Below are 27080 nucleotides of genomic sequence, written 5' to 3' on the forward strand. Positions count from 1 at the left end.
ATTTCCAGTCATCATTCAATATATTCGATTGTGTTGTAAGTATATTCGCTTGCTGTTTTCATTTTTTTATTTTTTTTATCAATATTGTCATGAAGTAAATAAATGGACTCATCCTGATATGACGTACATAGGAGATAATGGCAGAGCTTCAATAGTCTCAAAGCACTCTTTCTGTACATCTGTAAGTACACACTCTTGTAAATATACTTCCATGTTGTCTTATTTATTATCGGCCTTTCAAGATCACAAGTATTTTTTCAGTATTTAGATTACTTGAATGTAACGGTTTCATCAAATCTTGTGAAACTTTATTCAAAGCTACAATTTATAATTCCTTGTAAGTTATTACAATTTATACAGACATTTCTACGTATTTCCTTGTTTATCAATTTTAAAATGAAGACAAAATCACAAAATAGAACTACATAACATTCGGAGTTACTCACTTTTTTTACATTTTTATATGTTTAATCAATTTTACAGCATTTCATCACCTCCTTTTCGTTTATCCATAGGAATATATTAATTCCTCCATGGATAGCTCCAGTGGCCCACAGGGGTTCATATCAACCACATTGGAGATCTTTAATATATATATAAATTTTAGATGTTAATTTCTATTAGAATACTACATCTCTATTCAAAACAAAGTTATTGAGAAAAATAGGATGATTTAGAAAATATTTTAAATGATGAGGTATGCCTATATTTTTCTGAAGATGGAAATGATATCAATGTCAAATCAATTTAACTGTTGATTGAAGTGTAATAAGTAATTTTGGAAATTCAGTCGAGAATAAATGATTTTTGTTAAACAATGTGCTATAAAATTAGTGGTCCCTGACTAGGAGTTAGCTGTTTTGAAATGACTGATGAATAATAAGTGGGATGGCAATAGATTGTGTCGATTTATTACTATAGCGACCATCGAACCAGCTAGGGCTGCTAGTGTCTCACACAGCGATTCTAGGGACAAATTCATACACAACATCAATTAGTGTACAACGGTAAATGTGGCAGCAATTAAATACATTCAATGTATGCTATAAACAAACGATTATAAAATAAGGGAATGATAGAATGAATATTCTAGATAATGCATGTTTAAAATGAGCCGACACTATATTTTTTATAACTATTCGAGTATGGAAAAATGGAATGATAACGATTGGAGATAAGTTATTTAATTGTAGAGAAGGCAAAATGATTGTTTTAAATGATGATAATCGGTCAATACTGATAGAATACATTATATTATATTTAATATAATGTATGCAAAAATCAATAATGTCCACAGTGTTCAGATTTGGGGAATATCGAATTTGTTCAGAATAACCAAAGGCTGAAAATGTTTGAGATTACACATATATATATATATATATATATATATATATATATATATATATATATATATATATATATACTAGACTAGACTACCCGTGACCCATTAGGTCAGTATGTTAATGTATGAGTGTGACACTTGTGACGTAAAGAAAATAGTTTTTTGTGACATAACAGAAACATTTCTATGAAAGTATATTAAAATGAAAAAAGAATGTAGATAGATTTCTAAGAGTCGTTCTGTTTATAATTGTCTTTTTAAAAAACAAAAAAAACAAACTTACAGTCATTGAATTATAAGTGGTTTGCCATGCTTATAGGTTAGTGTACACTAAACAGATACCATAATACTTAAAGTTAAATTCAAATTTTGATATATCTTTTAATTCAAATGCGAAAAAAAAAAAAAAAACAATTGGAAGCTGAAAATGTACACAGTAAAACAATACATTTTATTGTCGCATTGATTATTTATTTGTAAACCAAATTAAAAAATACATATTTTCGGGGTTATTTATTTATGTTGGCAGTGTAGAAGAAAATGTATGAATGTTTTTTAAGAAAGGTGTATTAAAAAATGGAGAATAAATTTTTTAAAAAATGGAAGGTGGAGGGTAAATCGCCGTTGTAAAATGCTCTTATGGTTGTCAATGGGTTAAAGTAGATTTATTTGTAAGAAAATTGCGTTCAAATAACTTAAACGTAATACGGAAATGAACAATGTAAAAAAATGCAGAAAGTATAAACAATTGTTCATTTGGATAATTTAACCGTGAAAAAAATGATTGGGATGCTGAAAACGTACACAGTAAAACAATAAGTTTTATTGTCGCATTGATTATTTGTTTATGTATGCATGCGCAACTGGAAGCTGTAAACTGGATGTTGGGTTACAAGGTCATTTAAGTTTTATAATTATGTATATATATATATATATATATATATATATATATATGTGTGTGTGTGTGTGTGTGTGTGTGTGTGTGTGTGTGTGTGTGTGTGTGTGTGTGTGTGTGTGTGTGTGTGTGTGTGTGTTAATCTTTTATTCAGATAAGCGAGAATGTAAAAGAAATTATTTAGATTAACCCATAAGAATATGTCTAAGAGAAAAATGTGTGCCTAGAAGAAGCGTCCTTTATTTAATATGAAAATATAGTCTTGAACACACACTATGACCAAACTATTTAATAATAATGAAGAAGAAAGATTAACTAATCAGAAGTTTTGTTAAGGTAACTTTCCTTTTAAAAAAAGAAAGAACAATTAAAGTAGTATTTCTTAATTGACATTATTTTATTTATACAACATGTATGTGTGGATATGCAATCATATTTATGTGTATGCTTAGAGATATTTTTGGCTGTTTGACTATATGTATATAAATGTCAAGAAAATTGTTTTTTTGTTTTTTTTTTTTCGCTTCCAAAATAATGTGTTTCCATCATTTTTTGTCTCCCACAGGTGATTCTTGTTAGTATAATTGAAGTCATTTGGTCGGCAATAAAAGATGGTTCATCATTTGGTATCAGCACACTCCGTGCGCTAAGACTTCTTCGAATGTTTAAAGTTACGCGGTAAGAATTGAAATTTCCGTCCTCTTTTTATATATAATGTTTATGAAAGATTTTCACTCATTCTAATACAGTTAACTAATACCGTGGTTATCTATAAAGTAATTGGAAAAGAACTTATTAAGTGTTTGTATTTCATTATTGAACTAGTAAGGGGCGTCCAGCCTCGCCCGATCATAAAATATGCTTAAATACGTTTTAATTCATGCAGATTTCGTATTTATTATTACAGAGCCAAATTTACACTCGTAAGCAAAAAAAAAAAAAATGGGCCAAACGCATTTTATACATTTTATTGCACTAAAAGCTATATTGAACAATGAACAATTGAATAAGGGAACTTAAACGAGACTAATAACACAGAACAAGACATTTACTTTAATAAATGCTTAGTATGGAATCACATTCCCTTTTAATTTCTTTAAAAGATCAATCCTTTCAGATATGTTCTCAACCAAAGTGGAACACTGTAAAGAGGAGATGCTATTCCATTCGCTTTGCACAGCTTCCCACAGTTTGTCATTGTTCGAAAAAGTTCTTCCAGCCAATGCACGAGATATTATGGACCAAATATTCTTGATTGAGTTTAAATTAGGGCTTTGACCTGGCCAAAATATCACATTAATTGAATTATCAGAAAATCATTTCTTGTGACTTCAGCAGTGTGTGCAGGGGCATTATTATGTTGAAAAATAATGTTCTGGAATATTCCCAGCTTCTGGATACTTGGTAACAGTCCTGTTTCTAATATTCAAATGTATTCCTTTGCATTGAGTGACTTCTCACATCTAATATCTCCCACAACTCCTGCTGCAGTAAAAGTTCCTCATACCATTATCCCTCCATTCGTGTGTTTAACTGTCGTTTTTATGCAACTTGGCGAAAATCTTTCTCCAGTTCTTTGAATGCACTATTCGGGAGCATCACTAACAAGACAAAATCTTGATTCATCTAACCAGAAAACATTCCTGAACCAGTCTGCATCTTTCTTGCCATAACACGAGAAAAATCTCTTTCTATAATTGATGTTCTTCTTAGATAAAAATGGCTTCTTTGCACGCTTTTAGAAGAGAATTCCATTTCTTTCATTCGTCTAGATATTGTATATTTAGAAAGAGAAGATCCAGCCCCTGTTTTGAATTCTTTGCTATGGTCAACATGTTTTCTTTCAATCCTTCAAAACAGTTAATTAAAGCCTGTGATCGTCCTTCAAAGTGGATGCTCTAGGGCGACCAGACCCAGATTTTCTTTGACCAAGCGTTCGACTTTGAACCTTCGACCAATTCGCTTCACTAGAGAAAGAGATGTTTTAACATTTTCTTTTCTTAAAATATCAAAAATCTGTTTGTAAGTCATTTTGGACTGCCTTAATCCTGCAATTCGTTTTTTTGTATCCTTGCCAAGATGTGGTCTTACCATTTTTAGGATTAAGTCTTCCACTTATTATTATATGCTATAATAATAATGATCTGCAAAATAGAAATTTTCAGTTAAAATTAACAAAAATTCATAGAAAAATATTGAAAAATCGATTTCTTCCTTCTTTCATGCTTGGCCCACTTTTTTTGCTCATGAGTATATATATATATATATATATATATATATATATATATATATATATATATATATATATATATATATATATATATATAGTACTGGTTTCAAAAGTTTTTAAAATTATGACTTGGGTGCCATCAGCTAGAATTGAAACCAAAATATTTAGCCCTCCAGCCATGTTCCCCACCATTTGAGTTATCAACAGATAGATAAGAAAGATTTAAACCACTTCAACCTATCAATGAATTTGCGCATGAGCAAAATAAATACAAATATGTCAACAAGTTGAAATAAATATTTTGCATTTCAACTTGCCAACATATTTCTGTACGCATTATTCATCCATCCAAACAAAAGTTTTACTTATTATAAATCATCCTTGGTGCATAATTATTATTTCTTGTTAATTTTAGTGTTATGTGATCAGTGGTTTAATAGTTTATCGGTTATATATTTTACACAGACCCATACACATATATACATCTACTGTTTCATTTATATAGATTATAATTCTTACAAGAAATGATTATGATAATAAAGTGTATAGCATGAGGTTTGATTTAGAATTCAGTAAATGTACCAGCAATTACTCAAGTCATCTGGAAACCGCATTAACTTATTTCACAAAGCATTCTTTTTCTTTTTTTACAAATAAGTTACCACGTATGTAGCTAAAACACTCAAGTATAAGTTGAACAATGATAAATACTATGAGAGAACTGAAAATCTCCACATACCACTCACCTGCTCAATACAACAGCCAACTCAAAAAACAGCAATTCTCTCCCTTTTCTTATAAATATCGCTCATAGAATGTGGGGTCTAAAAATACAAGCTGTCTTATCATTTACTACTTTTGTTCTGTCAATTTCCAATAGTTATTTTTTTCTTATTCATTCGATGATTAGAGTTAAGAAAAAATCCACAACTTATTTACATTTCAATAAAGCTAATAACATTTATAAATACATGAAAATTTTAAAATTGAATTTACTTTCTTTAATTGACTACGAAATTTCCAAGAGTGGCGCTATAAAAATAAAAATAAAAGTAAAAATAAAAGTAAAAATAAAAATAAAAATAAAAGTAAAAATAAAATAAATGTAAAAATAAAAATTAAAAAAAGTAGAAATAAAGATAAAATAAAAATAAATAATAAAAAAGATAATAAAAATAAAAATAAAAATAAATAATAAAAATAAAAATAAATAATAAAAAATAAAAATAAAAATAAAAGGGGAGATAGAAAGGTTGTCAAATAAAAGTAAATTCGTATCAATCAGATGCATCTCTTCAAACTTTGGAACCTGATAGTTGGATTTGAGAAGTTTTATTTCGAACTCCAAAACCTGGACCGAATTTCAAACTAAACTCTTTATTAATTCCACTGGGGTATATTGTTCTCATTCATTGGTAACTACTCTACAGATCAGACTCTTGGTCACTAAAACTTAGAAACTTGATAGATCATACACCTAAATACTATATATCATCTACAACATATAGCAAGATCATTTAATAAACAACATCCTGTATGTTTGCTTTCCATGCAACTCTGCAGTTATTCAATGCCAACTTTTGGTGCTAGTTGGACATGTATCTGGGCATGATAACCATGCTAGAGAAGTGCTCCTGTGATCGTCAGAGGTTAAGTTACATGCTGGAAGCACTCATATTAATATCAAGACTCTTCTAAAGAAGGATACTGGCTTCTTAGGATTGACGCAATGAGTGAGCACAAATTTTGTGAATGTTTCATCATTTATTGATGGATGATTCAAAACAAAACAAGGTAATGCTGAAACACAATACCTGCTATAAAAACTCATTGTGTACGTTTAATTGAATGTAAGTTGTTATTTAAGTAGTTATGGGTTTATATCTCTTCTTAAATTATTAGTGCATAAATGATTATAGTAAATCCTATAGTATTTGAACTCGACATAACGGACTCATAGCCCCCAACATGTGGTATCCATTAACCAATCATGCACAATTCATACTATAGCATTTTTGATCTTCTTAAATATGTTTTTGTATGTAATTATATAAGATTTAGTTGATATGTATTCAAGATTGTTAGCTTAATTTTTTTTTTTAATTCAGTCTGATTAATTTGTAAACAGCCTCTAAAGATATTTTGTTGTGCTAAACTCATGTTAAATATTTTTTTAAAACTTTTATAACATTCTTTTCAGATATTGGTCATCTCTTCGCAACTTAGTTGTTTCTTTACTAAGCAGTATGCGTTCCATCGTCAGTCTGCTATTTCTTCTTTTCTTATTTATCCTCATCTTTGCCTTACTTGGAATGCAATTATTTGGTGGAATGTGAGTATACAAAAAAGCATATTACAAATTGCCTATTTTAACCATAATGATATTTATTACACACAGATTCTTTCTCTTTCTCTCTCTCTCACACACACACACACACACACACATATATATATATAGTATGTTTAATCATGTATACAAACATTATTAGCTACACATGTGCATACATGCTTCTGCTGCAATTTATTTAGAAATGCAGCATCATCAGACCGGATTATCACAATCGTGTAATGATCCGATCTGATGATGCGGCATTTCTAAGGAAATTGCAGCAGAAACATATATGCATATATGTAACTAATAATGTTTGTATGAATAAATAAATGTGAGTGGAATGTGAGTATACAAAACTAATACTAACTAATAATGTTTGTATGAATAAATAAATGTGAGTGGAATGTGAGTATACAAAAAAGCATATTACAAATTGCCTATTTTAACCATAATGATATTTATTACACACAGATTCTTTCTCTTTCTCTCTCTCTCTCTCTCTCACACACACACACACATACACACACACACATACACATATATATAGTATGTTTAATCATGTATACAAACATTATTAGCTACACATGTGCATACATGCTTCTGCTGCAATTTATTTAGAAATGCAGCATCATCAGACCGGATTATCACAATCATGTAATGATCCGATCTGATGATGCGGCATTTCTAAGGAAATTGCAGCAGAAACATATATGCATATATGTAACTAATAATGTTTGTATGAATAAATAAACGTTATAATAACGCTCTGCTTGTTATTGCATACTTTTCAATAAACACCAGAGTTTCAATGAAGTTACATCTAGGAAACCAGCGATACAAACATATATATATATATATATATATATATATATATATATATATATATATATATAGGGTGCAGCAGAAATACCTCCTACATTTTAAACTTTCACCTATATGTTGCTAATGAACCTATGCAAGTGCCAATGATGTTTTCATTTAGTTAATAACTTGCCATTTTATTTCAAGTATTATAGTTTGGACTGGTGCACATTGTGCTTTTACTATATAAATACTTTGAAGAATGGTGAATTTGTAGCTGCAACACAGAGAGCTTTCCGAGTTCATTACATGTTAGGACAGCATGATGCTGTTCCAGATAGAAAATTAATACAGCTATGGGTTGCAAATTTCAGATCTACAAGTTCGGCATTTAAAAGAAAGCCACCTGGAAGGCCTCAAAGCGCTTGAATGCCAGATAGTATTCAAGCGCTGTTACTCAGTCTCCTACATGCTCAGCTCACAAACTTTGGCCTTGGGATTGTCTGATTGAACAGTCAGAACAATTCTACACACTGATATGCAGTTCCATCAATATAAATTATTAATTGCTCAGAAACTATGAGCGCAACTAAGAAGATCAAATGTGGGAGATATTTCTGCCGCACCCTATATATATATATATATATATATATATATATATATATATATATATATATATATATATTATACAAAGCAGAGCCAGCTAAAGTGGTCAGATGTAAATGCTTAATAGCATTTTTAATAACAAATTATTGTGATATCATGTGTAGGTTTTGCTGTATAAACATAAACCTACAATTACAATTGGTGTTTATATAGATTCCTACTTATATTTCTTGAGTATATTTTTGTACAGAACTTCCTACATTATGCTACAATAATTTTAAAAACAAATTTGTTTTAATTTTACAGTTTAGTTTAATATAATTATCAAGGAGTTCGGTTAAAGCTCTATTATATATCAATTTGATTTAAATCAGTTAAGTAAATACAAAATATTAAGCTAGACACAATTATTCACTTCATTAATATAACTACAGAGAATAGTCTACTTATAAGGATCATGTAACTAGTCATATCATGTTTCACTACAATTTTAATTTCAGGATGAATTTTGAAGAAGGAAGACCTCCTAGTCATTTCGATACTTTTCCTATTGCACTATTAACCGTGTTTCAAGTAAGTATATTTCCTTGTTTTGTATTTTGTAAAATTAGAAACAAAATGTTAATACTGCAGAATATCATAAAATCAATTTTTTTATGCTTCTATCGCTTAAAAGATATTAAACATAGATATTTAAAATTCTTTTTTAGAAAAATCTTTGAGATACTGTCCTAAAATGTTCAATATTAATGAGTAATAATATCTTACATCATATGTACTCTGTAACGTTTTTCTGTAAAAATGATCTCTTTTACTACTATAAGTTAATCTCATAGAAATAAAAATTTATTTTTGAATTTGTGATATATTTTAATGGCACAACTGTCAAATTGACTTAAATTATTGCAATATTTAATTATAATATTCATATTTTGGATTATTTGGATTATTTAGACTCCTATTCTCAAATTTAGTGTTATTAATAAAAGGTTCGGTTCGAAATTCTGTACAGATTCGAGAGTTTGCAAACAGATTTCAAAGTTCAACAAAATACACCTAAAGAACATCAGAGGTTACATTGGCCAAAACGTTGTGAGAATAATACTCAAGATAAAAATTGTAGTCTGAATAATCCAATTGAGAATTGAGAATTTATATTAAATTATCAATTCTCATCTAAAAAATTTAGAAACACAAAGATCCATATTCTATGAACAACAAACAAATTATACACATTTCAACATTATAAAGCTACAAAGATACACATACATTGCTTTTTTTAATATTCTGTCCGGTGGAAAATCTGTTGGTGATACCAGGGGTGAAAACACTGCCTTAACTACCAAATATGTGGTGGTTAATGAGGACAAGGTATCGCATATGCTATCACATGTCGAATACTAAAAATGATTTCTATAGTTCAAGAATGGTTCCCAAGTCTGATAATAATCCTTATATCGAGCTATATTTAATTGCAGTTTTATTGTATTATTTTTCCTTGTGATTAATTTTTAAATGTATGTAGTCGATGTGCCAGTCATACTATTCTGAAAAATTAAAACGAAATATATCTAATAATAATAGTTTTTCAACTATACTTTTGGCATTGTTAAAAGTTACTCGTTGTTGTTGTTGTTGTTGTTATTATTATTATTATTATTTTTATTTATTTATTTATTTTTTTTTTTTTTTCACAAAAGAAATGACCGCATATATTCTTTTCTTGTTTTTCTTAACAGATCCTAACAGGAGAAGATTGGAATGAAGTTATGTACAGTGGAATTCGGGCCAGAGGTGGCATCGATGGTGGAGGGATGTTATATTGTTCATACTTTATTATTTTGGTGCTCTTTGGAAACTGTATCCTTTTTCTGCAAACTTTTAGTTCATAAATTTATTCACACTGTTCCATAATATATTTTATTCATGAAATTTATAAAACATAATGATTACAGTAAGATATTTGCCATATAATAAACTAAAGTGGAAACGATAAACTTAACTATCCAACTTAGCAGAACAAAGAGATAGTTTTTGTAATGGACAGAGTTTGCCTCTCCTCCTCCTCTGCCATAAGCGACGTAGGATCGCCTGTGCTGTGCTAACTGTGATAAAAGCAGACAGTTGTTTTCACTGGGACACTTCGAACCAAGTCACAAAACAATTGAAAGTGGCAAAGCTTAAAAGAAAACTTGGGTTCCTAAAAGATTTGTATCTATAAATCTGAAATTGTAGTCTATTATAATATGACCACAGAATATGTTCACACAACCTACTAGCAATTTTATGGCAATTTTAATTTAACATAAGTATTTTATTTTATTAGAAAATATGATTATTTGCTTGATTACTGAAAATAAAATCATTTATTTTCTGATTTTTAAATAAACATAGCTTTTGAAAAATATAACATAACATCGGTTTCAAAATGAGTAGCATAAATATTTTATGGTTGTATATGGTCAGTGCTAGACATTAAATAATCTAAAAGAGGATTAATCTGCTGTAAAAATGTATGAACAAAGTCATGTAATCTTTTTAAATTACATTTAATTCTGAATGATTTCAGATTCATTGAGATGTGTAGCGCTTCCTGTAAAAATCATATGTTGAGACATTCCAGAAAACGTAGGCAAAGTTTCAAATTAAGTCATCCCAACTGGCGTCAATTCTTTCACCATCTTATTGCTTTTACCTTGGTGTGAACAACTGACTGCTTTTATTGCAGTTCGTGTAGCTATGGAAATTACCCTCCTCATATAATTTGTGACTTTCCAGACCTTCATACATAGCTCAAGTAATTTTATGCCATCTACAATTGAGGATATGTTCTGCCATTTGTACTTTCAATGGATGAATTCATAAATTATTCTCACAAAAAGAACTCGTTTTTTTTCCTTATCTTGCTTTCAGACACACTGCTGAATGTGTTTTTGGCCATCGCTGTTGATAATTTGGCCAATGCTCAAGAGCTAACTGCTGCTGAGGAAGAACAAGAGGAGGTACGACAAGAGGTTAGTTTTAGAATCATCCTATTTTCATGTCAGTGGAACTGTGTCATTGACATGAAAATTGGATCACCAACCCAGCGTTTGGATGGATACTTACAGGTTGAAATATGGCATCCAAAGTAGTAGTGCTGGTAAGAAATAGCTATTGACACGAGCCATGATTAAAGAGACTATGTACAATAGCTATGAGGATAAGAGGATTCTTGATGAATCCGTGTAGTTCTTTCTTTTATTTTATTCTTCTTTCACTAATTAAATAACTTTAATATTTACACAATGTGCAGTGTAAATGTTATTCAATGTTCCTTTGTTGATAACTTTGTGTACTTAGAAAGATTAAGAATAAATATTGGTAATGGAATATATTTTGCAGCAGCATTTTCATAATAAAAGTTTGTTTTTTTTTAAATTAGTTTCAATTCTAAAAATATACTTTTGTATACAGGTAGTGACATAGTGCGATAGGTACAGGTGTATAGTGTAATGATTACAGATGCAGATAATTGGCTTGGCATACCAGGTTCAAGGTCTGTCAGGATTACTGCATCACTTTCACTAAAAGGTATGAATCCCTGTATCCTCCTCAACTAGTCTTGAAGGAAAATATCTGAAATAACACTTGTTTATCCTGCCATTGTTTCGATTTGTCCTGGATTTCTTGCCACTAGTGTCAAGCCATGTCAGTTTAGAAGTGCATTTGAGAATTGTTACACCCTTGCTTAGCATAGTCTCGCTGTGTAGCTACTCTTGCAAAGGGTATCCATTTTCTCTAAAGAATAAAAAGAGGCCAACAGTCTTTATCGATTCAAGTCTCCATACCTGAATTTCTCATGAGTTTTTTTTTTTTTTTTTTTTTTTTTGACTGCTCGTGGTGATGGATGGGCCGAAGGGCTAACTACTAGATAAGCTGAAATTAAACTCAAGAAAATTTCTTTCTGGTTGAATACGACCAACTTTATAATTTTTAGTAAATAAATGGCTGATAGTTTATTTTGGAGTTCATATTCAACAGACACTGGTGGGAATGAGAGAGAAAACAAGAGACCAAATTTGTTCTGATATAAGTGTTCATATTAACAAGTCCCCTATTCTTCTTTAATGATGCAATTCCTCACATGATTTCAGTTTGTTCTATCTTTGTTCCCATGTTCGCCTGATTTAAACTGCAATACCACCAGACAATTCTATCCTTGAACACTTCTCAGTTTACTCAAACGAAAATTAACATTATTCAAAACTAACATATTCAATATATTACATTTTGATCGGAATATAGTTTATATATTAATGAACTCTAACGTTCTTTAGATGTTATGTCCTTATGATTATAGGATCTTCAATTAGCATCACACTTTATATATAATTATCACGGCTACCCGATGTTCCCTGGGACCTTAGAAAATAAAACAGATATGAAATAGTGTGTGTAATATCTTTATATTAAAATTTCTATCTCTCTCCCTCTCTCTCTCTCTCTCTCTCTCTCTCTCTCTCTCTCTCTCTCTCTCTCTCTCTCTCTCTCTCTCTCTCTCTCTCTCTTTCTAGTTTATCTGTCTTTGTTTCCTTCTTCCTCATTTTGTCGCCCCTCTCCCCAAATCTCTGTCTCCCCTTCGCTCAGCCCATTCTTTTCTCCTATTTTAATGTATTTAAAAACTAATAATAATAATCTACTTACCAGAACTATCCCATTTATATTTAATACTGTAATTTTACATTTATTGCTCTTGGAGTAAAACAAAGCACAATGACGTTTTTTATGCTAGATAATTCCATTCCTCTCACCCGCTTTCACAATATAATGAAGAGCAATAAAAGAAATTTAAATGTAATACTGTAATTTAAATTTATTTTCTCCGGGCGACTCCAAGTAGAAGAAAAGATTTTGCTACCCCCCACCCTCACTAGCCAAATATAGTACATTAATGTTAATAATGACAATATTATTGCTTCCAAACACTGAGTATAGCAAAAGTTACTTACCAATCATAATATTGTAATGTTAGTAAGGCGGTTTTCACAGCACTGCCAAAGGTATCAAAGTATGAAGAAAATGGTGTTGATAATGACAATTTATTTGCTCCTGGACAATTCCGAGGAGAATAAAACTTTTGTACCTTCCTCATTTTAGAAATATAATACTGTAAGATTGGTAAGGAGGCCTTCACGGCACTGTCAAAGTATGGTTAAAATCAAAGTATAATGATAGTAATGTCAATAATGATTATTTATTCCAAACAATGAAGAGTAAAACACACGGTCCAGATCAACTTTTAATTTCATGGCCCTTCATATTAATTAGTTTATAATATCTTCAATACAGACTACTCTTTAAATCTATTGTTTTCTTAGTCACAAGTTCATAAAATATATTAATTTAAATTGCATTAAATTTAATTGAATATTATTAGTGTGCACTGATGAGTTGGTATTATGTGGTTGAGCACCCCATTACATTATATATGAAGTAGGTTTTACATACAACTTTTATTCTTAAATTGTCATCCATCTAAGTACTGATAAGATTCAACATTACTTAATTTTGATGATCTCACGGAAACCAGTGTATTAAATGTGAGATACATTTGAAAATAGAGTAAAATATATTTAATTTAAATGCCCAAATGTTGTTCATCTCCATTCATAACGAGAAAAAGTGAAACTGATCAGCACATGAGAAAATGCAAAATCCATTATACTACATTCACAAGATGAGTTCAGTTCCTGTCATAAGAGTTGGTGATCAAAATGAGAGAAAGACAGGGTCATCATTCCTACCCAGAAATGTATTTACCTTCTTGTTTTTACCCTTATAATGTAGAAGTATTGTTGATTTTTATTTTGATAATGTTAAATTTTCGTATTTTGCCCTCTTTTTCATAAACACACGCATTTATCTTGATACTTAACAGTGACCTTTCTGATTGATAAAAACGCTACTGGTCATGAGCCTATTGAATACACTTTCACGCTAATGCTTCTAAAATAGGTATTAATTTGCACATTCCTTGAACTACAGGTTAAATAACAGGGAAATTTCACAGAAAAGGCCTTTACTTGAAATGAAACTATGAGAAAATATCCTAAATGTTTCAGGGTTACCCATGAAGGAGAATTACTCAACAATGAGCTGATACAATAATACTTCTAAGTAGTCTCGGAGATACCAGGAGGGAAAATCATTAAGGTTGATAACCAAATTACCTCATTAATGTTCATAAGGATGGCATAAGAAGTAATTATTTGGTTTAACTCCCTAACGACATCATGAATGTATTGTGAGATTCGTTGATACAGAATTATTTAGCTTGATACCAAGCAACTTGATCAATACTCCTGACATTTCAGGAAGCATAAACTGCATAAAATGCATAAATTATCTAATATACTTTATGGGTTAAAAATCGGAATAACTTAAATTATTGGAGATGCTGTTGTAGTATTTTCCATTTCTCTATTCAAAATTTTTCAGAATTATTAAAGAAATATATTTAAACATTGGAACTATTTCAACACTGACATGTTTGTTACAACTAAATTCGTCCATTTTCTTCCACATTTATTTTTCTGACAAGCAGCAAGAGGCAGCCGAAAAGAAAAAACTCGCAGTATGTATCAGTTGCACCTCCTTTCCTGTTAGTTGCATATATTCTCTTAGTGGCAGCAATGTGATAGGATGTGTGCTATTGAAACTGTGAATCTTCCCAATTTGGAGATAAAAAGGTTTTTTTAAAGAATTCCTTATAAAGAAAATAAAACAAAGAATATTTTACAGATATAATGGCAATTATTTGTTTAATTTTGTTTTATTCATTTATCCATATAAGTTTTCGTTTTTTAATCCATTTACTTATATTTTTATTTTATTTCTTTATTTTTTCTCTTTTTATTTTCTCTTTCTTTCTTCCTTCTCTTCTCAGTCTCTCCCGCCAATGTTCATTTTGGTATTTGATTCCTTTCAAAGGAAATAAATCAGGATTCCTGCACGACAACTTTTTGAACAAATTTATTTGTGCTGTTCAGAGTTCTTCTTCCTTCACAAATTTAATCTACGCTGTCTCTCAAAATTAGCAGGTTCTGCAGTTGTGATGTCACATGTCCTTTGCTATGTAGATTTTGTAATCCTTTAGGTCATTTTTACTCATAATTCTAGCTGTTTTCACATATAGATTTTATTGGATGGATTGAATTATTGAATGAAAATATATTAATGAATACATACTAATATGTATGTTATCCATTGATACCTGCAGGTATCAATGGGTGTGTGTGTGTGTGTGTGTATAGTAAGTTTGGAGAATATATATGACAATAAAGCTACACAGAATTTTATATTTATATATATATATATGCATATACATAAATAGATATTTATATGCATTATATCTATATATATTAATATATATTAATATATATCTATATATATTAATATATATATATATATATATATATATATATATATATATATATATATATATATATATGTATATGCGTCTGTTTGTGCAATATACATGTATTTATACATATCTATATATATTATATAACAACATAAATATGTACACACATATATATGCATAGGTGTGTGTGTGCAGTGCAAGATATATTGATGAAATTAGAACAGAATGAATAAGTGAATAAATGGAAACACAGAATTAAGTATAGACAAACCACAAATAACACAAGGATTATCTTTTTTATTTGCTTTGCTCTATCCTGTATTTCCATTTTAATCACACACATACGCACTCATATATAACATTGTATATTCTTGTATATGTATGTAAATGTACATATATATTTATATATATGATTATGTATGCCGATAGTGATTACAGCCAAAGTTAACTTCTTCAGAATTATGGTTGTGGCTTTCTAATTTTCACACAAGATTTTATTCTTAGAAAAAAATATATGTTCAAAGATTAAGTGTTTTCAAGTATTTTATAAAGAAATTTCATAAAAGATAAAGTTATTAAATTTTAAAAAAATAAATCTAAGTTGTTTGATATCTTTTGAGGATAAGTAAATTCTTTTTTGATTTAAATTAAATTTAAATAATATTATATGCCATGTTATCTGTATACAAATTTAAACTCCTTTGATTTGTTCCGAAACTGAATCATCTTTTTGAGAGGTTTAATCTATTTATATCATTATCACTGCATGAATTAAAATAGTGGCCTTGTCTGTGTTTGTATAGACGGTCTCTATTAAATTCTCCTGTCAATGTTTGGTCAGCAGACTTGAAACTAGATATATAGGGGATTTAGACTTGTGGAAGAAATTCAATTTAATTTTTGGATGATAAAAATTATGTCGGACCATTAACTAAGGGAAATAATAAAATAAATGATGATAATGGCTTTTAATATCAATGTAAGTGCGATGAAAAACTCAACTTTATCTATCTATCTATCTATATATATATATATATATATATATATATATATATATATATATATATATATATATATATATATGATCAAACAGTTAATAAAACATGTTAAAACACTTTGAAAAAGCATATATATATTAAAAAAGTATTATATATATATATATATATATATATATATATATATATATATATATATTTACCAGTGGTGAAAAAACCGGACTAGAGTGCTCAATGTGTAGCCAGAGCAGTATATAGGAAATTTATTACTGAAACAATATGTAAACTTATTCTGGACTCACAGTAATAAATTTCATATATATATATATAATTTCAAGGTCATGAGGGGTTTATGAAGCAAAAAGCGATGTTGTTCTTTTTATATTTAATATTTAATTTTTATATTTCAAGCAGTCTTCCGCTCTTGATCACAAAATTCAGCAATATATATAAGTAGTTTTGTTATAATAGATTTAATCTCTTGCCCAGTAGCTTCTTCTATTAGTAAATAATAGATGGGCAATCTATTAATATTAGATGAAACAATAGATTAAAAATACCGTCGTTTATTAATAAGAATTAGAATAAATATTGTTTTGTATATCTGTTTCTAAAATATGAAAAAATATGCTTCACTTACATTGCAACTTTCTTAGAAATGTAACACTTTCACATGAATCTTGAACAAATTTTTATAAATTTATGTTCAATTTTAAATTGTTACTAAATGAAATTCTATTGATAAAACAAGTGCAACTATAAAATTTATAAAACGTAAATAAATTCTGCATTTTTGTTTTATTTGTTGTCTTAGGAGGCATTGATTCTTTGTGGGTATACTTCTGAGAACACCATCGTTCTTACAACCCACCCACCTTATTTAGAATCAATTAGTACCAATCTGAAGTTTGAAATCATCTGTAGATAGCTATTAAATTGTTAGATAGAAAGACGGACAGATATATTTTAATCTTTTATTTACAAAGATTTTGTATTAATATTACCTTTCAAAAAAACTTTGAAATGATTCGTTCCATACAAACTAGATAGTAAAAGAAACAATGATCTTGTGTGAAAATTTAAAAAGCTAACGAAAAAGATTAAATTAAGCAATCGTTGTCTTTTACCTTTAAGGATAGTGTGTATATTTTAAAATCTAAAAGCAACAGAATATATTAAATTAAGCAATTTTTATTTTTTTAGGTATATATATATATATATATATATATATATATATATATATATATATATATATATCCGTAAGTGCAAAAATTATTTGATACATTACAAATGGTTTATTTTCATTTACTTTTTCTACTTTATATTTTATAAATACATACATGCATACGATTTGTTTTGTTGGGTTTTTTATGTGAATTACATTATTAAACAGAAATATAATTTCTCCTTCAGGTTTTTTTTTAAAAGACTCATTTTGATAGAGAGCATTCTTTTATCCCTAGTTTAAATAAGATTGTTTCTCTTATATTGATTATGCTCTTAATAATGACGTAAATGTCACAACAAATAGGAAAATATTTAACAAATTTTATAAGAATTATAAAATTAGGACTAAAATTCAAAAGTAAGAAAAGTAAAATTTACTTTTTAGTTTTCGTCTTTATTATAAATGTGTTAGTTTTTTTGCAACAAGGTGTGGGTTTTTCTATTCCTTGTATTAACATTTATCTTTGTTCCAACTTTAATTCATGTTCAGGCCATATAAGATAATTAAAATTATGGGAATTTCAATCGATTTCAATCAAACATTTTAACAATAATTAAATTTAAAAAAACTTCACCTCATAAGTCTTTATTAGTAAGAATGGATAGCATCAACTTACGAAAACTGGAATAGACATAATTGGAGCACTATATATAGATGGCACATACCGAACAATCATTGGGAGTTTAAAATTCAATCTTTTCCCAAGAAACTGGTTATGAGAACTCATTACAATGCGAGATTAAGAAATGATTCAAGTTTAAGATTTCTTCATTCAACTGGTTGCCAAACCAATGAGAGACATACTTTGCTGTTTTTGCACTCTGGGTGTATATGCCAAAAGAAAACCTACAGAGATGGTACAGACATAAAAGAAATTACTCAAAGCAGTTTTTATTGAAATTCAACCCATTATAATTTTCATTGTTTTATTCATGCAATGAAGTCCGAATTACATTTCTCCTTCTACAGTCAAATGTTTAATTAAAATCTGGCCGTTTGTTTCAGCCTTTCCCCAACAGCCTCTCAATATTGACTCCAGTTTTTGGTGCTGTCATTTGTGCACAGTACATGTCTGTACCAGCACAGAATATTTTCCTTTAGTTTTGTCAAAGATTGGCATAATGTCATAAAATTGGTGAACATTGGAATTTTAGATAGAATCCTATTTGATCAGACTTAAGGTTCAGTACAGCATCTTAGCCATATAATATAAGCTAAGATTCTGTTTCCTTTACTTGAGATTTCACCTATTTTAAATTAATATGAAACAATCAACCGGTAGCAATGTCTCAATGGAATAGATATTTTGTAAGGTATCTAGTTCTCTTTGCACTCACAATACATACATACATATATATATATATATATATATATATATATATATATATATATATATATATATATATATATATATATATATTGGATCTTTTATATGAATAAAATATATTCTATTAATAAAGCTTGCATTGTATTATCCATATCAATTAATATCATTATGGTTGTATTGAGTTTTAAATATTTACAGTTTTTTTTAAGTGTGGCTTCTTGCATTTTAAACAAAACTATTAACATTTTTGGCTTAGTTTAAAGTGGTTTGCTTTTTAAATAACATTTCATCGGTGCTCAGATGATTGTAGCCATTTTTTGCTTTTGTTATAATTTAGATATTTTGTTTGTTTTCTTTTTTCGTGTCGGGTTGTAAAAGTGGTTAAACACTAAAAGTAAACCACGGTGCATGGGGCTTAATTTTAAATATCAATGTCGTATTAGAACAGAAAAAAAGGAAGAAAAAAAATGATTATCTAATTCTGAAAAAAAGGAAAATAAAATTCTGTTAATTTTTATCATGTTCTAGGTTTTTCATTTGTTATTTTTTGTTCTCGGTTGTATTAGTTTAAAAAATGCATATCTGTGTGCATGTGTGTGCGAGTGTGTGGGTGCGTGTGTGTGTTTTATTACCAGTTCTACATTTTAGTCATGCCTGCCCTTGTGTCTATGTAGTAGTCATAGAAAATGTTAGTATTGATAGTACTGAACAAGTAATGTTTATGTGATATAAGTGTCTCAGGTATGTACTAAAAAAGTAATTCACTTTTGTTTCTGACAAGCAGGAAGAGGCTGCTGAAAAGGAAAAACTTGCAGTATGTATATATACATATATATCCCAACTGTTATCAGAACAGTAGCACACTGAAAATCCTTCCCTGCCGTTGTCGTGTTATCTCAGTGCTCTATATTAATATCTATATTTCAGATACATTATTTCACCCTTATGTTTCAGAAATTTTTAGATGAGGATTGATAATTTCTATTATTTGAACTATTATTCTCATCTTGGTTGTTATACCCACAATCTTTCAGTCGATATAACTTCTGAACCTCTTCATTATTATCGTTTGTAGAAGGATTGAACCTTTAATCTTTAGAAGATCATCACTTAGAATTAATTGGTTATTTGTCCACAATCAATTCTAAGTGACAATCTTTTGTATTTTAAAGGTTAAATTCTTATTATAATACTGTAATACAACACGATCATGGCTGGATTAAAAAAAGGTCAACTTAAAATTACCTACACGTTCCCTAATTTGATAGAAAGATTTCCAAGTTTAGTGAAATGGTTTCCAAGTTCGAAAAGATACACCTGAAGAAAGTAAAAGAAGGTGAAACGTTGTAAATATAAGAACCAATATGAGACTTGTAATCCAAAAATCAAAATAATTTAAATTGTTAATCCTTATCTAAAAAATTTTAGAACAGAAAATTTGATTTTTATAACATTCTTTAATCAAGTGAGGTATTTCAAAATTTTATTGAAAAATAAAGTTTTAGACTAGGCTATTTTGATTTAGAATCTGCAAATAGTCTTATGCAAATAACCTCAAGTTTAAATACTTCAGTTTTAAACTTTATTTTTCTGGTTTTATATGTCGAACGAGTGTCCGTAGGTGGAAAGCTGGACGTTTTTCTCCACCTCCATGAATCAACGGTTCTTGCAAAGAATCGTTACTTCATTTCCAATATAAACACATTTAATTTAATAAATTATACTACTGAAGTATGTGTTCGATAATCATATTCATGATTTGCCTAAAATCAAAATGCACTCTACAACGTAGAAAATGTAATTAAACAAAAAGGACTGGTTATAAACTAATTCAAGTGAAAACTATAAAGAAACACACTAGATAAGCAAATAACAAAACAATGTAAAATAAAATAATTTGCAAAATAAATAGACTAGCATAAGATCTAAAAATGGATTAATTATTTAGTTTCAAAACTCCATTATGCTCTTCAACTCTAAACCTGTCATGTTTACTACAGACTGCACACTACATTAGAAAACTGATAGTAGGCTACATGGTAAATCGACACATATTATAACAGCAGATTGACTGCAGACCAACCACTTTAACAAAAAATAATTTGCACACTATAGAAATTGTTTGTTAAATAATAGTGTTAGTAAGTGTGACATATTCGTATTAATACAGCATGCAGTATATCACCAGTGATTAATTTAAAAATTATTTTCTGACTCTACCGTATATTTCGGCATATAAGGCGACCGTCAGATAAGATGAGGTACAAAATTGGAGCAAATTTGAATAAATTTCTCCTATATCGGTTGTATAAGACGACTGCTAAGTCACGAAACCATGTTTGCCTAGTCTATGCTAGAGATTGCAACACCCGGTATCTTATGAAATATTGGTTTTTAAAGATGATTTTTTAAATTTAAAGGTCGTCTTATACGCCAAAATTTACGGTATATATATATATATATATATATATATATATATATATATATATATATATATATATATATAGAGAGAGAGAGAGAGAGAGTGGGGAAACAACCGAGCTATGTGTTCATCAACGTTTCGTTTTTATTTTGAGACTTCCTCTGGATGAATGAAATTGAGAAAACAAAAAAAAAAACAGTACAAATATTTTAAGATCGATTCTTTTTTGGTCTAATGAGGTGTTATCCTTGAATTCGGATTTCACTAAAACATGTATACACATGTAATCAATAATGTTTGTATAATAAACATTATATATATATATATATATATATATATATATATATATATATATATATATATATATATATATATATTCAGTGGTCAAAAAACCGGACGAGAGTGCTCAATGTGTAGCCAGAGCAGTATATAGGAAATTTATTGCTGTGAGTCCAGAATGAATTTACATTTTGTTTCCGCTAGGAAGATATCCTTTGAAGATGAGGAGAGATTTGACCAGCTTCGTCATTTGTTGTAAAAATCTGATGGATAAACATCTGAAGAAGTTGGTGGGGACAGGATATTTTTACGGAAACATAAATCGTAAAATTGCCACTCATTAAATTAATGAAACAGCTGTAATGGAAAAATCCAGGAAATAAACGAAGGTTATAAAAAAGAAAACATGAGTCTTTGAATTTTCAACAAAACCTTGCACTATATATATATATATATATATATATATATATATATATATATATATATATATAGTGTGTGTGTGTATGGGTCTGTATATATGTATACACATACATATATATATAAACATACACACATATATATATATATATATATATATATATATATATATATATATATATATATATCATTTTTACATCATTAAATTCATGCATTCGATATTTTTAAATCAATAATGTTTTCATGTAGCGTTGATGGACATTAAATTATGATGACATAAATAGATAATGGAATATAAATACCAGTCTTGTAAATTTGTCTAATTTCGTAATTGTTTTACATGAATTGATATGAACCATTTGAGTTCTACTATAGTCTATTTGCCTATTCATGGTGTTTCCCAAAACAAAACATGCTTTACAAAAGAAAAATGGAAAAAATAATTTAACATAAATGAAAAAGTGTAGTAAAGGATATTTAGCAGGAGATAATTTAATGCATTGGGTCATAATAGTGAAAGGGCATAACATTCTTACAGTATATAATGGCATAATTATTAATCTGACATTAACAATGCATAGTGAGATCATCTCGTTCGAGTTCTTTGTCATGCAACTTTACATATAGCAAACCCTTCTTAAAATAAATCGAAACCATTATTAACAGCATATAGGCCGTGCAGCTATCAGTTATCTCATACTTCTATTCTATAATATTTAGTAAACTATATTGGAAAACAGTTTCTATTAATTTATTTTATTTTGTGAATCAATTTCTATGCGTATTTGAAAAATAAAAGCTGATAAGATATAACGTTACTATTGTTATATTGTAGACAATATTTTGGGCATCCTGTTGCCAAGAAAAATTGAGAATAGTCTTTTTGCATTTCTCTGTATCTATTGTTTCTAGATATCTAGTTTAGAACATGACTACTTGGCAGAATTTATACAGCCTTAGGATACAAAAGTGTTAGATAATATGACATCCCACAACCCTTTATGCTGCCAGCCCTATCTCTCTTCGTATACTGAGAGTTGTCAATGATAACCAGATGAGGTGTGTCTACCAAAATATTTCTCAATCTACAAACAAGTCCAATGTAGTAACTCTACAAATTTCTAAAGCAAGTGCTATTCTTTACCTGAGTACAGCAGACTGTTCATATCAAAAGTTCATCAAATTATTGACATTTGCGAAAATCACACAGGAGATTAACCCTTATTGACAAAAATATTGTCCTAAGTTTCACCCATAGATTCAGAAGTCGCCCTACAAAGGCACTTTCTGTAGACCAAATTCAGTTTTAATAGATTAACATATGATACTGCGAATATGATCCGAGCTCCTACTGCCAAATGTCCCAGCTTAATCATCAAGGAGAGTTTCAAATGTACCCATCAAGCTGATGGTTCATCCCCTTGTCATGAAGAAGAAACATTTTACCCCCTTTCATGGCAAGTAAGATTTCATTTGTCCTGTAACATAATATCAATGCTTTGGGTGGTATCACAGTTAACAAACAACCTGTCTGCTTTAAAGGAAATGGAATATATTTGGAGAAATGAAGAAATAATAAAAAATGGTTTACTTGTAAAGGGTTATTTTCCATAAAATATCCTTTTAAAATCCTTATAAAATATCATGGTAATCACTTAACATCTGTGTTGATATATCTTTTAAAAAAATAATTCCAATTTCCACAATTATTCACCATAACATTCTTTAATCTTATTATTTCAGAACTCATATACACAATAAATAGTAGTGGTTCATAACCAAAGCATTAAAATGATATTTGTGCCAACATATAGTCTTTCTGCAGGAAAACTTACTCAAGTGGCAGCATCTTTTCTTCACCTTTTCATTTTTCGTCTAAAGAGGAAAAAGGAAACTAGCTACAAAATGTTTATAAAATCAAATGATTTTCAGTGGTCTTATGTTGGATAATAATGCCTTAGGATAATGCGTTCGTTTAAACTGCTATCAATTGGAGCATGGATTAAAACAAAAAATGTTAGCTTTGTAGTTGATTTCCGCCTATTAGTTTTATCAGTTAAAATATTTCCTCTTTTCAACAGGCATTGTCAGTTTACCAAAATTGTATTTTTCTTCCTTAGGATTTTTTTGTAGAAGCCAAGCATGATAATGTGAATTCCAGTTATCAGTAATTTATTTCTTTAACAAATTCAAGGAAAAATGTTTATAGTAAAATGTTTTAACACAAGCATTAACCGAACAAAGCACATTAATCATAGGGTCAGTAATTAGTTATTTTCAAACAGTTTTTATTATTATTTTGTTTGTTTGCAGATTATTTAAATTAAATAAAACTAAAATTATTTTGAACAAAATATCATAATTTTGAATTTAAAATCAAAATTTTTGTAAAAACAACATGATTATCATTAAGTTTTAAACTTATATTTTCCTCAACTGAAAATATTTTAAGAAAATTAGTGTCATATAATTATTAATTTTTCTTTTAATTAAAAAGTTTTCAAATAGTATAAATTTTTTTCTATGGTAATTATTTTATGTTCATATATTTCTTTTGATTGAAAAATTTGGGGAAATGCTTATCAAATGTGTTCCTTAAAGAATAGATAAAAGACCTCTATATAAAAATAACTACACTAAGCACAAAATATCCAACAGTCTTTGTTTTATCACCGTTCAGTTACAAGAACATTTCAATCCGATATGCAAAATTGTCAATAAATCTGACACACAGTTCTCAAGGCATGACTTTCGTCAGTTCAAAAATAGTGTGGAGATTGCATTGGTAGATGTTATCTTTGAGATAACGCCACAAATAAAAGTTGGGATAGTATTAAAACTCCTGCAGATCGAGAGGCTCTAATTTATGAGTTCATTTGCTTATGTCTAACTCTGGCATTGCTTAAGTTTTTTTTTAATGCTTAAAATTAAATCATGTTATTTTAATTTATTTATAATTAATATATAGACAATTTTCTTTCCAACAACTTTGTCTTATCTTGATAACAAACCGTACCACTATTTCGGTTCAAATTTAAAATATCAAATTCAATAATTATTATAAGACAGAGGTTATAATATTTGGTAGATATTCCAATTTATTTTAAAAGGAGAAAATGTTTGTAATTATGTCAAATTTCAAAGCCTAACTAGAAATCATTTGTGTACTTTTGAACTGGAATTCACATTTTTTAGACCTGCTTAGATTAGTACCGGCTATCTGTTAAACCTTATGCGGGCTGCAACTAATGCTGGGCTCTTGTTAAATGCTTCAATAGCTAAGAAAAGGACAGGCACTTCCTATCAAGACTACAAGATTATCTTTCCATTCCGAGAGTTTTTCAAACTATTGAACTCATTCTTTGTGGAGCTTATATTATTACTGTAATATTTCAGATGATCAATTATACTATCTTTTTAAGAATCCAAAGAGTGTTAACTGATTTCGTTGAAATATGATAACAATAAAATAAAATTAACCTGTAATTTTCATACAAACCTCCCAGTTTCATGACTGACATATATTAAGATCTACTAAAAGATCTGTATATTTTTGGTAAATTCACAACGGTATTACATGCCAAATCATTTCAATTGTCTGTCATTTTTAATATGTTGCATTAGCGTACTATCCATTGATTGACAAGGACTTTCCTATCAAACTTTGAATAAATTTTGTTAGGTGTTTACTATTTCAACACTATTATTCTGGATTTGAGGTTTCATCAACCCAATAAGATAGGCGTTTCAGAGATTTTACTTCAGACTTATCACTTCTTCGATACAAGTTGTGATATTTTTATACAAAAGTTTATTTCTGTCTTGGTTCACAAAAAAGTTACGATCCTGATGACTAAGTTCCAAATATTTGGCAATAAAGAATATTTATTGATTAACATTGAAAGGGGTTATTTTTTTTCACATAATCATGATGGTGGTATGTCACAGTCCACTATCCCATTTAGTTCTAAGTGTTTCTTTTTTTCTTTTTAGATTTGTCTTTTCTATAAAGATTACTACCCTGGATTTTTGTGTTCCATCTATCTGAAGTACAATATTATCAGGGGTTTTAATTTAAAATATTTTCTAGACTAGCTGAGATGTTATATATCAATCCATTCATGACATGGTTCATTCCCTCTGGATTGAAAATTTTAAAAATGTTTTCCCTTTTTCTAAACAGCTTTTTCCTAAGTTTTAGGGTTCTTTCTATGAAATCAGTTATCTGCGGTCAATGGTGTTTTTATTAACTGGGAAATGGGGGTAAAAGCAAGATAAGTTTGTGTGTATGAAAGAGTAATCAAAACTAAAAAAATATAATATTATTAAAATAAATAAATTATGCCATAGTTTTAAAAGTTTGCATTCGATGTTGGCATTCTAGAGTGACTCTCTATTAAAATCAGAGAATATTACTATAAAAATTAGAGAAGCAGGTTTTAAACATCAATTATGATTACAACTCTACCCATTCCCTTAAGAATGAGTTCAACAGTTCAAATAACTCTTGAAACAAGGACTCTTCTTACAATTAAAAATAGTATCATCCTTTTATCCATTATTGATTTGATTGTTCAACAAATTAGCAGAACATAAATATAAATATTAGAAGCTTGTTTGGATTTGGTGAAGGGGAGGTGTTTTTTTAATTTTTTTTTTTTTGTTTTGTTTTATTTTTGTTTTAATCTCTGCTTAATTTGTGAATTATGTCAACTAGCCTATGTTTTATGTTAAGAATTTGTGGTTTTGTTCAATGCTATGAGACTGAATTTTCAGTTCGCAGATTTATCGCCATCTCTCT

General features: G+C 28.8%; 2 protein-coding genes across 6 annotated transcripts in view; one reads left to right on the plus strand and one right to left on the minus strand.

The window, feature by feature from the left end:
* Positions 1 to 27080, plus strand: part of LOC145241391 (voltage-dependent calcium channel type A subunit alpha-1-like) — a 1447749-nt gene that overhangs the window by 1192104 nt on the left and 228565 nt on the right. Inside the window, exons 16-23 of the mRNA XM_080104315.1 lie at positions 1 to 35; positions 2803 to 2915; positions 6668 to 6799; positions 8707 to 8779; positions 9946 to 10066; positions 11120 to 11220; positions 14793 to 14822; positions 19946 to 19975. The exon at positions 1 to 35 is cut by the window's left edge and continues 78 nt beyond it. Coding sequence (XP_079960441.1) covers positions 1 to 35; positions 2803 to 2915; positions 6668 to 6799; positions 8707 to 8779; positions 9946 to 10066; positions 11120 to 11220; positions 14793 to 14822; positions 19946 to 19975 — 635 coding nt within the window. The remainder of the gene's footprint in view (positions 36 to 2802; positions 2916 to 6667; positions 6800 to 8706; positions 8780 to 9945; positions 10067 to 11119; positions 11221 to 14792; positions 14823 to 19945; positions 19976 to 27080) is intronic.
* The window catches only part of LOC145241393 (uncharacterized), a 421614-nt gene that overhangs the window by 369127 nt on the left and 25407 nt on the right, over positions 1 to 27080 (minus strand). The gene's annotated exons all lie outside the window — the stretch shown is intronic.

The sequence above is a fragment of the Euprymna scolopes genome, chromosome 20 (assembly GCF_053919585.1).
Source record: "Euprymna scolopes isolate OS-2025 chromosome 20, ASM5391958v1, whole genome shotgun sequence".
NCBI classification, from domain to species: Eukaryota; Metazoa; Mollusca; class Cephalopoda; order Sepiida; family Sepiolidae; genus Euprymna; species Euprymna scolopes.